Here is a 16783-nt window from a genome sequence, read left to right as displayed (position 1 = left end):
TCTTCCTTTCCAGAGCACAGCTCTTCCTTTAGTGCACAGCTCTTCCTTTCCAGGGCACAAATCTTCCTTTCCAGTGCACAGCTCTTCCTTTAGTGCACAGCTCTTCCTTTAGTGCACAGCTCTTCCTTTCCAGTGCACAGCTCTTCCTTTAGTGCACAGCTCTTCCTTTCCAGTGCACAGCTCTTCCTTTCCAGTTCACACACCCCATCTGCAGCAAGCAGCATTGATCATTCCATTATCACTCTGTTATACTTAATTTCCTCTTCATCTTCCAAGTCAGCCTCCATCCCAGACCACATCAATAGTGCTGGCAGCACCCTGATGGATTACCCTGGCTCTGGCCTGCTGCAGGTACTGCACAAAAATTGCTTCTCTGTTGCCCCAGCACCACTGAGCCCTCCTCAACTGTTGAGAGCAGAAAATTAACAAGAGCATTGGGATTTGTTAAACACTCTGATGTGACTCTGCAACAAGCATTTAACTGGTGCAGCAGCCAGTGTGACAGAGCTGTGCCAGTCTGGGGACTCTGGCAGGGGCACAGAGCCACCTGGGCAGCTCAGCTGTGCCCCAGGCAGTGCCAGGGGGTCCTGGCATGGATTGGAACCCCAGGGGCTGCCAGGGCTCCCCACTCTGAATAAAGGAAGGCAGGGCAGGAAACTGAACTCGAGAGACTTTGTGAGATGAAGGAGCTCTGCCATCCTCTGAGAGCAAAGGAGATTTTGGGGGGGAATGTCCCTAGAGTTCCTCCTGATGGGAGCAGGGATTTCCTGTGTAAAAGCTGCCAGTGGCTTTGGTTTAAAGGATTAAAAACCCCTTTTCCTTCTCCTTTCCAGATCCAGCCAAACCAGCAGCACTCACCTGATCCACAGCCCAACCAAGGGTCCCACTGACCCCAGGATTACAATGCTGAACACTGTGCACATCTGGGATTATAAAAAATGCCAATTAAGAAATTAAATAAATCTCATCTGTCCATTTTTTTTCTGCTCACAGGCAGGATGTTCTCAGGACCCTGATTTCAGAGTTTATCCAGGTGCAGACTGCACCAAGAGCAGCTCTGCAGGGCACAAGCACAGCCTGGGACCTTCCTTCTCCTGCTGTGTGAGGGTTTGTCCCCCCACATTTGGCTGTGCTGCCTCAATTATTCACATCATTCACATCATTGAAAACATGACATGAAATGAAAGACACTCACACACCTGAGGTGTTTAAGGCAAAAAAGAGTATGTTTATTTCTTGACTGGGATATTTACAGAATTTTAAAGGTGCCCCTGGACTGGAGGATGAAATTGCCACTTCTCCAGCCACGCTGCTCAAACCAGCAGTTCATTGATTCTCTCCTCCTCCAGAAAGGAATGCAAAACCACCATTATTTACATGAAAAGTGTGTGAGAAACTCCAGCACAAAATTGTGAACACCAGAAGGCTGAGGAGACCTTCAGAAGAGCAGGGTGCCAAACTTCTTTTAACTCAATAACAGAGGGGAAAAAAACTTAATGGAGCTGACACTGAGAATGATTACCTATTCTCCTCCACACATGAAGTATTTATAATCAAATCATCCAGCTTTGTCTATGCAAAGCAGCAGAAATGCCAATGGATTCTAGAAGAGATATTCATTAAATGCCATCCTTTAAATTTTCATTTATTTCTGGGTAGATTGTTTGCATTCAAGAGATAAAACCTACTTAAGCTTAACTGCTTAGAAAGCAAGAAATAAAATAAAGGAACATTTTAATATTGTGCATTAAAAAAAAAAAACAAAACAAACCAAACTAAAGCAAAACAAAAGGAAAAAACCAAAAATTAATTTTAAAAATTAATAAATTATTATTTAAAATAAATAAGAAATTTTAAATAAAATTTTATTTAAAATAATATTTTTAAAATTATTACTTATTTAAAATAAATAAAAATTTTTTTTTGTGTAAAGAAATGAGGACTTCAGGAGCCAAATTGCACACGGAGATATATCAAACAGACAACAGCTGTCATTCAAACAAAAATGTATATTCCTTAGAGCAGAGAAGCTCTTCACATGGAATGATTTAGCACCACGCTCACACAGCAATACCCAATAGAAGACAGAAGGCTAATTAATAAGCGAACGAGGCAATTTTCAGGGGAAATGTGTGAATAGTGAAAAACTTTAATTGTTGGGCTGCGGAGTACCGGGGCCGGCCGCGGGACTGCATTTCCCACAATGCCGCGGGGCGCGCGCTCTCGCGAGAGCCGGCGGAAGCGGCGGGGCGCGGCCCGGAAGTGGAGCCGCCACCGGAGCCACCATGGCCGAGACCGACCCCAAGAGTGTCCAGGACCTGACGGCCGTGGTGAGGCCCCGGCTGGGCTGCAGGGGCTGGGGAGAGCCGGGGAAGGAGGGACAAACCCGCTTCTGGATGGGGCTTGGAGGAGCTGCTCCGCGGGAGGCGTTGCTGGCCATGGAGGGGGCGGAAGGAGAGGGGGCCCTCATCCCGAGCCGTTCCGTGACCCCACAGAATCCCCCCCGTGATTAACAGAGCCGTGGAGGTGCTGTCCTGGGTTTGGTCCTGGCTGGGGAGGCGGCCGGCTTCTAGAGCTTACAAATGGCTCCTGTCAGCATCAGTTCATCTCGTTATACATATATTTAAGTAGCATTTTTATCTCTAGGGGTAACTATACTGCAGGGGCTTGAGCTTAGCTGTGAAAGATCGATGTAGGTGTTACATGAGGTCGGGTAACAGCCTCTGAAGGAAACAAACCATTTCTTTTTTATCCCTTTCTATTAGGTGCAGACATTGCTCCAGCAAATGCAGGACAAGTTTCAAACCATGTCTGACCAAATTATTGGAAGAAATATCCTTTTCTGAACTCAGATGGGGGCAGGCTTACAAGTGTCACCAAGTCTGTTGGCCAGTGGGGTTTGTAAGATAAATTTGAAGCGGCCATAAGTGTTTGCTCAAAGCTGTAAGGATAAAAACAGTTAAACCAAGGCAGTGCTAGCCACTTGGAGGGGAATGTTAGGTGCATGTTTCCCAGCTGGGGCTGGGAAAGGAGGGACCTGGAGCTGAAAGGAGGGACCAGAGGAGGCTCCAGGGTGATCGGAGGATGGAGCAGCTCTGCTGGAGGAAAGGCTGGCAGAGCTGGGATTGTTCACCTGGAAAAGTGAAGCTTCAGGGTGGTTTAATTGTGGCCTGAAGGGAAATGGGACTGTTTGTATGAGCCTGGCGTGACAGGATGGGAGGAATGGGCTCAGATTGAAGGGAGCAGGCTGAGATGGGATTTTGGGGATCGGGAAGTGCCCCTGTGAGCGTGCTGAGAGCCTGACCCTGGCAGTGCCCGGGGTGGGCTGAGCAGGGCTCTGAGGACCCTGCTGGGGCTGCTGCTGTGTCCCCTGTGCTGTCCCTGTGCCCTGAGGTGCCCTTGACCCCCGGGCAGTCGATGACATGAGCTGCCGCATCGACGACCTGGAGCGCAACATCGCCGACCTCATGATGCAGGCGGGCGTGGAGGAGCTCGAGGGGGAGAACAAGACCCCAGCTTCCAACAAGGGCTAAAGTAAATCTTGGCTTTGGAACAGACCCCTGGGCCTTTGAATTGCTGGCTGTGACACAGAGGGAGCTTTTCTGTGGTTTGGGGGCTGCTCTGAGAGAGAGAGGGGGGAGCATGGCCAGGGAGGGGAATGGAGCACCAGGGGCTGCTGAGGGGGCTCAGCCTGGAAAAAAGGGGGCTCAGGGGGGCCCTGGTGGCTCTGCACAGCTCCCTGACAGGAGGGGACTAGCTCTGCTCCCAGGGAACAACAGGAGGAGAAACAAAGCCCTGGGTGTTTGAACTGCTGACTGTAACACAGAGCGAGCTGCTCCTTGTTTTGGGGGCTGCTCTGAGAGAGAGGGAGCATGGCCAGGGAGGGGAGTGGAGCACCAGGGGCTGCTGAGGGGGCTCAGTCTGGAGAAAAGGGGGCTCAGGGGGGCCCTGGTGGCTCTGAACAGCTCCTGCCTGGAGGGGACAGCTGGAGGGGTCAGGCTGTTCTCCAGGGAACAACAGGAGGAGAGGGAGCAGCCTCAGGGTGGGCACCAGGAGGGATTTCTGCATGGAAAAGGCACTTTGGAGCACAGTGCCCAGGTGGAGCCCAGGGCTGCTGAGGAGTGGCTGTCCCTCAGCTGTGAATTCCTCCCGTGTGTCACCTGGGAGCTGGCAGGCAGCAGTGACTCCCTCCCAGCTGCCAAGCTGCAGGTGCTGGCTGTGTGGGAGGGCACTGAGGCTTGAGGCAATCCCTGTCCCAGGGCAGTGCTCCCTGGAGGAAGGCAATTCACCTTTCAGTCGATCTCTGTTACATTATACATTCTCACTGCATTTCTGATTGCCCTCTTGCCCCTGTATTACAGTGGGCCTGTGTTTGGAACAGATGTGTCCTTGCTTGTTGAGGTGTCTATTTTTGTGTTACCTCGTTAAAAACACAAATTATTACTGCCTTTGTTGCCCTCAGTGTCATTCCCATTAGCCTGAACCCCACAAATGAAAATCTCTGGTGAGCATGATTCTCTTAATTCTCAGTAATCTCCTTTCTTATTATTTTTTCCCCCAACAGGTTGCCAACAACTCAAGATAAGTCATGGAAGATTACTATTTCTTTTTTTTTTTTTTCTACAAATCCTTGGAATTAAAAAATGGCTTTTTGCAACTCCAGTGTGTGAAAGCATTTTTATATTGTTACAGAGCTTGCATTCCTAATGTACATTGTATAGTTGGGGTAGGGTAGTTTCTATTTTGATTTTGTGTACTGTAATTTCACTTTTGGAATTCTTGTACCGAGGATCACTTGGTTGTGTTATTAAAACACAGATCTTATGGATCTCAACTCCTGGGTGTGTTTTTTTGTGGAGTCACTTTTTTCTCTTTCCTGTACTTTTCTAGATGTTTCATGTTTGATAGCTCTGCATTTAGTGACTCCCAAATGGGAACCTTGCCTTGTCCTACGTGAGTTTGTGGAGTGAAGCACAAGATTGAAACTTAATTAATTGCATTAATTGTAGCTCTGAGCATCAGGCAGTCACTAGTTGAGGATTGTGTTGTCTTTCATCCATGTAATTAAGGTGATTTTTGGAAACAAGAGGCACTGAACATCAAAACCATCTCTGCTGCTGCTGCTGTTCCCTGGGCTGTGTGTTCCTGGAGCACCCAGGAGATGCAGATTGACCACGAGGGACATCTGAGCAGCCACTGCCACCCCAGCTGTGACACCTGGGCACACAGGGAACTGAGCACAGAGCAATCTCACCGTGGGACTGAAGGTTTTTAACATGTCCTCTGGCTTTGCCTTTGATCCATGGCTGGGTTGAAGGGGTTGGGATTGATGGACAGTGTCTGTGTGGGGTTTTTCAGTGGGAATCACTGCCTTGTTGGACACAGCAGTTTGCTAGCAAAGCAGTGATGCATGAGGAGCAAAAAAGGAGAGAAGCCAGGCAGATTTTCAAAGCCTTGCTTCTCTCTGAATAACAACTTCTAAATATTGGATTTTTTGGTTTGCTTTTCTAATCACACCCCCATCTTTGGGCCTGCAGGGTGTATTTATTCCATTTTGGCCATGGAAGGGGTGTTTGGGAGAGTCTGGACTGTGTCACTTGTGAAGAAAAATGACCAATGTCAGCTATTCCTGACAATCACTGCAATGCTCCTCCAGCTTCAAATGCAAATTTCAGCAAGCACTAGTGGCAGGCAGCAGTGGCAGGTGCACCACACCTCAACTGCTCCTTAAATGCCACCAAATCAGCACTTGAGTGCTCTGAAGGCAATATGACAGGTCATTTTTCCAAACTCACTGTAATAAAAGCTCATAATAACGGGGGAATTTTGTGAACATGAGAAATGTATCAATATAATCTTGTAATACCAGCCTGAGGTCCTTTGTAATGTCATTTCAAAAAAGTCTAATAAATGGTTATGTGGTAACAAATAGCCAAGTTGTGTGTGTTACAGCACAATCTAGCATAAATATATCATTATGTGGGAGATTATATTTAGTTGTGAGTTATAAAAAGATTTTAGCACAGCTGCTGTTCACAGGATAGTCTAAAAATCCAGGTGTGCTCTGTATAGTGAAAAGGTGATGATTTGTGCCCTGGCAGATCTGGACTTCAGCAGTTAATTAGAATATAGGAAAATATTAATTAGAAATAGTAATAATAAATTAATCATAATAAACTATTAATTAGAATATAGGAAAGCATATTAAAGTGGATAATCATTTTGTATGATGTTTGTACATGTACATTCCCTTATATATATATGAGAAATGAGGAGTGACCCAGTGCAAGTCCTCAGGCACAGATGGTGCAGGCAATCTTTAACAGCAGTGCTGCTTTTGGATTGAGACCTGAGAAATAACTCAATTATCACTGGAGCTGTGTGGCTGGTGTATCTTGCACTGGGCAACACAAATAAATTTGACATTGCTGTTTCCTAATTCCTGTCTTTATAGCAGGAATGTTGCTCTGGACAGAGGGACAGAGTTCTACTAAAAACATGTTTTAAACACTTCTGCCCACTGATAAACGACCCAGAACTGTGATATCCTTAAGAGGATTTTTCATTTAATCTCTGCCCCAAAGACAATGTACAGTAAATAAGACTGCAGCTTTCAGCCAGCAGCATCTGCTGCAGGCACTGAATGAGGCTGGGGAGAGCCAGTGACACACTGACCTGTGACACTCAGCCCAGGCAGGAGCCAGCTTGGAGCCTCCCTTCCCACAGGGTGAGCCCAGCTCCCTCGGGGCCAGGCAAGTGTCACTGCCTGCTGTGGGACAGGGGAATTGTGGCACTCCATCCTGCCACTCTGGTCTGGGCAGGAGCCTTTGTGCCAGTGATGTTTCCTGTCCTCCTCTAGGCTGACTCTCTGAACACCCCCAGGAAAGTCCCCTTGGTTCCCTTCCTTGGTGTCTTGTGGAGGCTGGGCAGAGTTACAGAATAAAGCAGGGATTTATGGAAAGGATTCTCCTCCATGGATCCACCTTGGGCAGCACAAGAGCCCAGGCAGGGCTGCACCCAAGGTGAACCAAAATGGCCCCAAAATGAACCCAAGGTGAACCAAAATGGTCCCAAAATGAACCCAAGATGACCCAAAATGGTCCCAAAATGAACCCAAGATGACCCAAAATGGCCCCAAAATGCCCTGAGCGCTCCCGGGGTCTCTCCCTGGGATCAGCTCTGCTCCATTCCCACCTTGCAGTTCATTGTCCCAGCCCAGCTTTAGCCCAGGCAGTCCCAGCCTTGTTTTTCTCTCTCCAGCCCACGGGGTTTGTGCTCCTGGGCTGAGATTTGGCTCATTTGTCCTTGGTGCCCAGCTGGAGCAGGAATTGTTTTGTCTCCCTGCTCTGTGCACAGAGCTCACCATGCCCTGATGGGAACCCAGCCCCACACACTAAAGCAGCACAGAGTGTGAGAAATAGAAAAGCTGAACCTGAGGCAACATCCTCAGGTGGCTGAGCCACAGGGAATTGGGTTGCCAGAGGTTCCTGTGCAAGTCAGATGTCACCTTCCTGTCCTCCAAACCCTGGGCAAGTGCTGGAGTCACCCACTGCCTCTTCTCCAGACCTCAAAGCTCATGGAACTCAGTCCTTCACGCTGTAAATACATTTGGCACTGCCCTCCAAAGGGAAATAAGGTCAGTTCTATAATCTGGCTGGCAAACAGCTGTAACCACAGCCAGAGCCTCTGTCCAGCATTTCCCTGATGTTGCACCTGAGTTTGCAGCTTTCCTGGAGGTGTCCACATGGAATTATTGAATGAAAAGCTTTTCTTTTCCCGACTTTCTAGCAGAGAGTGCCTTCTAGTGGCACAGTCCCTGCAGGAGCTGCACTGCTCGGATGAATTGCTCAGTTACCTCTCATGTGGGGTCAGAGGCTGCAAGGAGCCACACGCTGCTGAGCTGTGGGGATTCACGAGGCACTGAGGGTGGTTTTCAATTCAGAAAATGAAGAGGATGCACAAATCACTTCCTGGCCTTTCAGCCTTGCTGTTTTGAAAAGACCTAATGCTTGCTGAGAGAGCTTTTCTCACTCTGATGCAGAGTTAATGAAGTTAAATTAGGAAAATAAAGAATGAGAATAGACACTTTACCGCTTACAAACATTCTGAAATTGGGAAGTGTAACCAGGAATTGCCTCTCTGAAAAATGTGCATGTGATAATAGAATGTGCTCTTTTACGTTGTTTTGCTACAGAGCTGACATTTTTAGTTATGAAGTTCTTGTAGTTAGATACAGATATAAAAGTCCCTGCAGCTTACAGAGCTGTGCAATGTGCAATCCTTGCTCAGGAGATCCAGTCCTGTAGGAATCAACAGCTGGAGAAGTGATGGAGTGAATGCTCCAGAGCTGCAGGGGTGCATGTGACAGTTGTGATTTGTGCCAAAGGAAGGATCTCATCCTGCCCTCTGAATTCCCCTGGGATCTTGGCTCAGACACCCCAGGGCTGCACAGCCTGTCCAGCACAGCAGCCCCTCTGTGTGCAGCACAGTGCTCTGTCACATGGGGGGTCACAGATGGCCCAAATGCCACCTGTGGCACAGGAACAGCCTCGCCCCAGCTGGATCCTGCCAGCATCTCCAGCTCCAAGAGTTCCACCTGCACAGCTCCTCCAGTTTTAACTTTTCCTCCTCAGACCAAATCCTTCATCTCTGAGAATATTTGAATTTCCCAGTGAATGGAACTTTCTGATTCCACTTGTTTCTCTTACAGAAGTGTTTTCTTTTGAGGAGCAGCCCCCTGTCTCTTTGGTTCCTGGAGGGGAGGATGAGGTGAATGGCTGAAGGAGTGGAGAAGACAAACCTGTCACCTTTTCCTCTTTATCCACAGTCCCTTTGTGTCCCAGAGCTCTTCCCAGAGTCACAGAATCCCAGGATGGTTTGGGTTGAAGGGACCTCAAAGCTCATCCCAACCTCAAAGCTCATCCCAACCCTGCCATGGGTTGCCCATCCCAACACCTTCCACTGTCCCAGGGTGCTCCAAGCCCTGTCCAACCTGTCCTTGAAGATTCTTGCTCTTCCAAACATGAAATTTGTGGAGCCCTGTGTTCTTCCAGAGTAACAAAGCAACAAACTGAATGGAATTTTCTACTGTCTTTACACATTTGTAGCCTTGTCAATCCAGAGTGTTTAAGAAAATCCTGCTCCACCCCCTTGGAAGCACTGAACAAAGTCACTGCTTCACACATCACACAAAATTAAAAACAAATCTATTGAACCCGAGGCATATTTAAAAACCAGGAGGCTTTTCATGCCATAAGTCATTTTAAAACATCTTTGAAACTACTCCACAGGCTGAAGTTTAACAATTAAAATGCATAATCACATTTAAAAAGCAGCACCAAAAATGTAAGTCATCTTGTCACAGAGGCTGCTCCAGTGGTTTGATTATTCAATGTTCTGCTCCAAAACCAATTTATACCCAATACCCTTGATCTCTGTTTCAATTTCAGGATGTTAATGCATGCACCATTGCTGTATTACCTGATAGGGCAGAACAAATACTTGAGAAAAAAGTCATGGTTAGAATTTGAAATCTCTCTCAGCTGAGTTTAATCCCCAAATGTTCTCACCTCACTGGCTTTTCCTGCTGCTTTTGCCCATTGGAAACCCACGTTTTATACCTGGAAAAAAAATGATTCTTTAATATCAGCAGCAGATGAATGCAGAGCTCTACAGGGAGGGTGGAGGTGCCAGGACTGTTAAAAGCTGTCAGGCATCAATGAAACCTCTTCGAGCTGATGTGTCACCAGCAGCCTGTGTGGTGACAGAAACCCTGGGGTCAGCCCCTGGGGCTGCCAGGGATTTCTGCTCTTTCTCCTCTTTTCTGCTCATTCTCCTCTTTTTTATTCTCATTCTCCTCTTTTCTTCTCATTCTCATATTTTTTGCTCATTCTCCTCTTTTCCTCTTTTCTGCTCATTCTCCCCCTTTTCCTGCTCATTCTCCCCTTTTTTCTGCTCATTCTCCCCTTTTTCCTGCTCATTCTCCCCTTTTTCCTGCTCATTCTCCTCTTCTCCTGTGTGTGCAGCCTTTTAAACCCCCCAGGCCAGCACTATTTCATTAATTAGCTGTAGAAAGGCCCAGTGTTTGTTTGAGTTTAGAATCAATCTGCATTGGCTGTGGGATTTTGGCCCACCACGTGGATTTTGTGTTCCCTTCCTCTCTCAGAACAGCTGTGATTGTAACTGGGAAGTTTTACAGCCACAACATCTGCAAGAATCACTCACAAATCCCTCAGAGTTCAAGAGCCACACCCCTGCAGAACAGCCGCAAACCTGATGGAAAGAGAAGTGATTTGGATAAAGATCTGGCATTTTCTATGAGCCCTGTCAAACACTCTCCAAAATGACTCAGCACCATGGAGGGGAGTGGTTGGGATGCTGTGACTCCTGAATGGCCTCTGTGGCTGCTCTGTGCTGGCCCTGATTCACTGGCAGTGGGCTCAGCACAGGCAGAGCCCACGGGAGGGCTCAGAAGGTGCTAAATCCATAAATGCTCCAGATCCTCTGGTTTCTGAGAGAATCCCACAGCCAGGCTGAGTCGGGGCTGTAGATGGCACTGTCCCCTCTGCAATGAAGGCAGCTCGGGGCTGAGGGAGCTCTGGAATTGAAATACAGCTGAGGTCCCTGCTCACATCCCTGCTCCTGGTGCTCGTGGGATGCTCAGATCCCTGCTCCTGGTGCTCAGATCTGCTCCTGGTGCTCACATCACTGCTCCTGGGGCTCATGGGATGCTCGGATCTTCTCCTGGTGCTTAGACCCCTGCTCCTGGTGCTCAGATCTGCTCCTGATGCTTAGATCCCTGCTCCTGGGGCTCATGGGATGCTCGGATCTTCTCCTGGTGCTTAGATCTGCTCCTGGTGCTCAGATCCCTGCTCCTGGGGCTCATAGGATGCTCAGATCCCTGCTCCTGGTGCTTAGATCCCTGCTCCTGGTGCTCAGATCCCTGCTCCTGGTGGTCATGAGATGCTCAGATCTTCTCCTGGTGCTCAGATCCCTGCTCCTGGGGCTCATGGGATACTCAGATCTTCTCCTGGTGCTCAGATCTTCTCCTGGTGCTCAGATCTGCTCCTGGTGCTTAGATCCCTGCTCCTGGGGCTCATGGGATACTCAGATCTTCTCCTGGTGCTCAGATCCCTGCTCCTGGTGCTCAGATCTGCTCCTGGTGTTTGCCAGGTGCTCAGATCTCCTCCTGGTGCTCCTGGTGCTCAGATCTGCTCCTGGTGTTTGCCAGGTGCTCAGATCTCCTCCTGGTGCTCATGGGATGCTCAGATCTGCTCTTGGTGTTTGCCAGGTGCTCAGATCTCCTCCTGGTGCTCATGTTGTTCATTAGGTGTTCAGATCCCTGCTCCTGGTGCTCATGAGATGCTCAGATCCCTGCTCCCGGTGCTCAGATCTCCTCCTGGTGCTCACATCCCTGCTCATGTTGTTCATTAAAAAAAAAACAAAGAAAAAAAAGCAAGCCTCCACTTCAGTTTTGAACAGGGATTTTTCAAAGTGAGCTCAGTCTGCCATGATTCTTCTCATGACACTTTCCCTCTTTTTTATTTTCCACATCAGCAACTTTCTAATAGCAGCAGGGAAGAAAGGAAGAGCTCCATAAAGCAGCATTAAAGAAGGAGCTCGTTGGTAATTAGAGTGGGAATGGAGATAAAGGAACACTGGGTAAAGCCTGCTGCAATGCCTCTTTGGGACATTTCAAACAGTTTTCTGAAACAACATTTCTGCCTTTCTGGAGCTAATTACACACGTGCCACACACCGAGCAGAAGGGGAAATTAATTGGGAGAACAAAGGTAATTTGTTGTGGGCTGGAATGAGGCCATGGATGCTTTTGTCCCTCATGGGAGAGGAGCCCATGACCTCTGCTGGGTTTGCCATGGACAAAAGATGGGATGCAGGAGCTGGAAGCGCCTCTCCACCCTCCCTGTGCCAGCCTGGGTGCCATGAGGGTGGATCTGCAGGTGGAGGATCCCTGTGCCTTCCCTTCTCTCCATTCTTCCACCATCTGGCAGTGGATTGCTTCCATCAGAGCTGCCAAACCCAGTATGAATCAGCAGAGCCACAGCGGAGTGTTTGTGAGGCCACACTCACGTTGTGCCTGTCAGATTGATCATCTCCTTCCTCAGGAACAGCTGGAGCTTTTTGAACACCTTATTAAAACAGAATGGAGCAGCAGCAGCTGGAGCATTTCAAAGCTGAGTGGGCTTTATGCCAGTGAATGTGGGGCTTGCCAAAAAGCAGGTGGCAACTAGAACTGCAACTCTCTACAAGAGTGCTGCCCTCCCTGATGCAGTTATTGATCTGGACAGGCAATCCTGGCTGGGACAGGTATTGAACACTTATTTCCTCTCTCCTCTCAGCTTGTCAGAAGTTGCAGATATAAACCATGTGTTCTCAGACTTCCAGAATGTCTGCTGAGATAGGAAGCAAATCAGTAATTCCTTCTTCTGATGGGGTGGGGAGGGAGTATAATAAAAAAAATCCTGCTGAACATTTGTGGGAAATCAATTTCTCTCAGGAACAAGAGAGCCTGTACTGGCAAACCTGGAAGCCTTTCAAAAAAAATATACATTTCAGCTTGAGGTGTTAATGCTTTCATCTCAGAATGTACACATGCAGTTGGTGTCTTTAAACTCAATTTTACTCCCTCGTGAGAAAGATTTAATTGGCCTTAAATAAGAAATCACTGTTTTACACAGCACAATCTAGCACAATACCCACGGATCCCTGTCAGGAGTTGAAATTGCAGGGGAAACACTTGCTAATGAGCTCATTTTGGCAAGAAATATTTGAACTTCACCACTTTCCTGTCCAGCAGGGCAGGGTGTGGAGGGAAGGCAGCTTTTTCTTGGGTGCTGCTGAGAGAGCAGGGCTGTCAGACAGGATTGTGGCCCTTCATTTCCCTCCCAGCATTTCCCTGGAATTCACTGTTAACTTTGGGGAAGACACTTCACCTCTGCTGACACGTCTGTGAAACAGCAGATAAGTCCCCTCATTCACGGGGCTGTTATGGAGATTAATTAATTAACTAAGCCTGGAGAATGGCTCCAGATCCTCTGGGAAAGGCACCCTAAGGGCAAAGACAGCAGGGCAGCCGTGAGCAGGAGGTTTTATCACTGGGCACAGGGTTTTGTGTTGCTGGAATTGCTCCTGAGGTGTGGAGAGATCTGGATAACTTTGTTTTAAAGCAGTTGTTTGCCTTCCTGGGCTGTCCTGATTCAGTTTCCTCTTGGAGCAGCAGACCTGGAAGGGCAAGAGAATGGGGAGAAAGAAAGATTTGGTCACAATTTAGAGTCGTTTGTTCCTGTCAGAATTTATATGAGCTAAATCTCAAACCTGGACAAGCCTTAATAACTATCATATTTAAAGTTCAACTTTTCAGGGGAAGACTGCACTGCCCAAGGGGATAAGTGATGGAATACAGAATAGTTCACCTTTCCTGTGCCCATTCATACCCAATCCAGCAAGGACAGGCTGGGGCTGGCCTTCCAGAGGACACATGACAGGAATTCAGCAGCCTGGAGCTACATTGGACTCAAGTGCTGCTAACTGGGGTCCCTGCAGGATAAAGTCCCTCAGGAAGTCACTGCCAGAGTCAGGAGAGCTGGCTGCACTGTGCCACAGCCACGGCCAGGCTCTGCCTTCCCCTGACCCCCCCAAACACCAGCTGCTGTTCCTGCCTGCTCTACCTTGGCAGGGTTTGGTTCAGGAAGGTGAACACCACTGGGGCAGGAAGGTGAAAGGGAGGAGAAGGAAAAAGCGTGGGCAGGCAGGTTGGCTGTGGAGGGAGGGGCACAGGGGGTGGTGAGGACAAGAAGCAGAGCCAAAGGTTCTCCACTGAGGTGTCAGGAATGGAAACACCCTCACCAGAAAGTCAGGAATGGCTTTAGCATGTTCTCACCACTGCTGACTGCTAAGAAAGGAATGGTGCCAGAGCAAAGCAACAATTGGCAATGAACTCTGCAGAAACTGGCCATGAACACACAAATGTCTCCCATTACCAGCTTCTCTTGAGCCCAGAGCTTCCCTGCTCGAGATGACAACATGTCCTGTGCCACAGCAGAGGGGCTAACACAGGCAGAGGGCCCTGACCAGGAATATTTGTTTTATGGCCAGGGCTTTCTGAGGAGGAGCCCCCTGAGCTGCTCCCTGCTGCTGAGAGGTTTGCCATGCTGGGGCATGAACAACACTGCTGAGAAACCCCCGTGCCAAAGTCACTTCTGAGCTGGAAGCAGGGCTCAGAGCTGGCCTGGTGAACAGTGACCTGTTTCTTGTTGGTGGCTCAGGCACACGATCCCCACAGCAGCAGAATTCCCTGGCTGGAATGATGGGAGAGGCAGGGGGAGCAGGCAGGTGGTGCTTCCAATAAGAGGGGGAGGTAGAGTGAAAAAGAAGAGGGGAAAAAAGGTAGTTAGGGGGGAATAAGTAGTTAAAAGGATTGGAGTGAGTTGGTGTGGGCAGCAGCAGTGGGAGGTGGATGAATGTTAAGGGGCTTGAATTATTCATGCATTCTTCTGGAGGGAAGAGGTTCAGGCCAATGGCCTTCGTGGTAGCTCTCTGGAGCAAGGAACCTCATTAAAAACCAGAGAGAGACTGGTGAGGAAACAGGAGGAATCTCCCAGAGCAGCTGTACTACAGAAGAGACAGCTGAGAGCTTTCCCCAGCACGAAATGTTTTGGCAAAAGGACAAACCCAGAGCAGAGGTCTGACATTGTGCAGGGAGCCTCCAAGCCCTGTGCTGAGCCCCCAGCTCCTGCTCAGGTGTGCAGCAGGTGGATCCTGACAGCAGCACCATGGCATTCACCTTCTCTGGAAAAATCCCTTCACCCAGGATTTCTCTCCTGGGAAGCTGAGAAGCCTCAGAGAAAAGGAAAACAATAATTATCTGATTTGCTTCCCCTGTGCTGTGCTGATGTGGAATGTGTGTGGAGATTGTTCACCCCCAGGTGATTGTTCCATTGGTTTCATGTGAGTTGTTTTCACTCTTTGGCCAGTCAGGGCCAGGCTGTGTCAGGGCTCTTTCCAGAGTCAGGAGTTTTCATTATTATCCTTTTAACACTGTGTAAGTCTCCTTGCTGTATTCTTTAGTATAGTTTATTTAGCATTCTTTAATATAATATAGGATCATAAAATAATAAATGAGCCTTCTGAGCACGTGGAGTCAGATCCATCACTCCTCCCTGCCAGGGGGTCCCAGCAAACACAAGACAGCAGCTCCCACGTGGAATTCCCTCCCTGCTCCACAGGGACACAGCCCAGAGCTGCACTGGTGGCTTTCACTGGTGGCCAGAGCTCCCCAGGGCCAGGCAAACCCAGGGCAGGCTGGCACTGACAGCAGCACCTCCCCACTCGGTGAGGCTGCTGGCTGAAACTGAGAGGAGTGAGGGATTTGTGTTCCCAACCCAGCTGTGGGGCTGCTGGGAGGTGAAACCAGCACTGGGAGAGGAAAGGAACAATGGGAAGGGTTCCACTGATGGGCGAGTGCAAAAAGAGATTTGCCTTTACAAATAAACTTCAGGTGACGTGGCCAAAGTCAGGCAGGGACTGCAAGGAGCTCTGAGGAGAAGAGAGTGAAGGTGGTTCAGAGGGAGCTTTGGGGTTTTAGAGGGGAAATGGCAGCAAATGTCCCAGCAGGCACAGCTTTGGCAGCCTGAGCTTCCCCTCACCTCCTTCCCTGGCAGCCAGAGCAGCTCAGCTCCCAGAAATGGAGAGCCAGAAGATGGTGCTCTTGGGCAAAGCACAGTGCCTGGGCTAACTAAAATAAAATAAAATAAAGTAAAATAAAATAAAATAAAAATAAAAAATTAAAATTATTTTTAAAATTTTAACACTACATTTTTTTAATTAAAAAAACAAAATAAAAAATAAAAATAAAAATAATTTAAAATAGAATAAATAAAATAAAGTCAAAAATTAAATAAAATAAAAAATTAAAATAAAAATAAAAACAAATAAAATAAAAAATAAAAAATAAAAAATATATAAAATAAAAATAAATAAAAATAAAATACACATAAAAATAAAATAAATAAAAATTAAAAATTAAAATAAATTTTAAAATTTAAAACAGCAACAAAAAATTTAAAAACTAAACTAAACTAAAGAAATAAATATAAAGTTTAAAAATGAATTAAATAAAAAAATTAAAAAATAAAATAAAAAATAAAAAAATAAAATAAAATAAAATAAATAAAATAAAATAAAATAAATAAAATAAAATAAATAAAATAAAATAAAATAAAATAAAGATGTCCCTGGCTTTCATGTGTAGCAGTTTGTTGTTGAGGATCCTGTTCTGATCACCAGCAGCAGAGAGGGAGGCCCAGGAGAAGGAAATGGGGCTGTGCCACTGAGAAATGCCCCTCTCCCCTGTGGGTCCCTGCACACAAACCACAAAATGGCCAACACAATAAATAGCTTTGCTTTTTGAGTTCCATCAGGATCTGTTCAGAATCAAAGGATGACTTGGAGTCCTCTAAAACCCAGAGCAGAAAACGTGGCAGAGATTGTGTGGGGAGGGGAAGTGTTCAAACATGGAGAGCACATCCAGAAATTCCCTGTCACCACAAAATTCCTGGGATGATCTGGCATCATCATAATGCAAAAAAAAAAAAAAAAAAAAATTCAGTGTTTTTTAAATGCATCTCTTAAATAAACAATATTTTCTCTCAAGGATCTCCAAGTATTTTACATAAGAAAATAAATATAATTATCCACGTGCTGGAGATTGCACTGAAATTATTTTCCCTGCCAAGGAAATCTGTTTTTCTTGCCTTTTAATAGAG

The 16783-nt window shown here is 47.3% G+C and overlaps 2 protein-coding genes across 2 annotated transcripts in view; both read left to right on the top strand.

Annotated features, from left to right (window-relative positions):
- Positions 1-16783, top strand: part of SDR42E1 (short chain dehydrogenase/reductase family 42E, member 1) — a 1031186-nt gene that overhangs the window by 148613 nt on the left and 865790 nt on the right. The window lies entirely within an intron of this gene.
- Positions 2232-5931, top strand: HSBP1 (heat shock factor binding protein 1). The gene is made up of 4 exons (XM_009090754.4): positions 2232-2330; positions 2766-2832; positions 3415-3534; positions 4565-5931. Exons 1-3 carry the CDS (start codon positions 2286-2288, stop codon positions 3531-3533), a joined length of 231 nt encoding a protein of 76 aa, XP_009089002.1. The 5' UTR covers positions 2232-2285; the 3' UTR covers position 3534; positions 4565-5931.

This window comes from Serinus canaria, chromosome 11 (assembly GCF_022539315.1).
Source record: "Serinus canaria isolate serCan28SL12 chromosome 11, serCan2020, whole genome shotgun sequence".
NCBI lineage: Eukaryota > Metazoa > Chordata > Aves > Passeriformes > Fringillidae > Serinus > Serinus canaria.
Note: the sequence above shows the minus strand (reverse complement) of the source record. Positions and strands in the feature narration are given on the sequence as shown.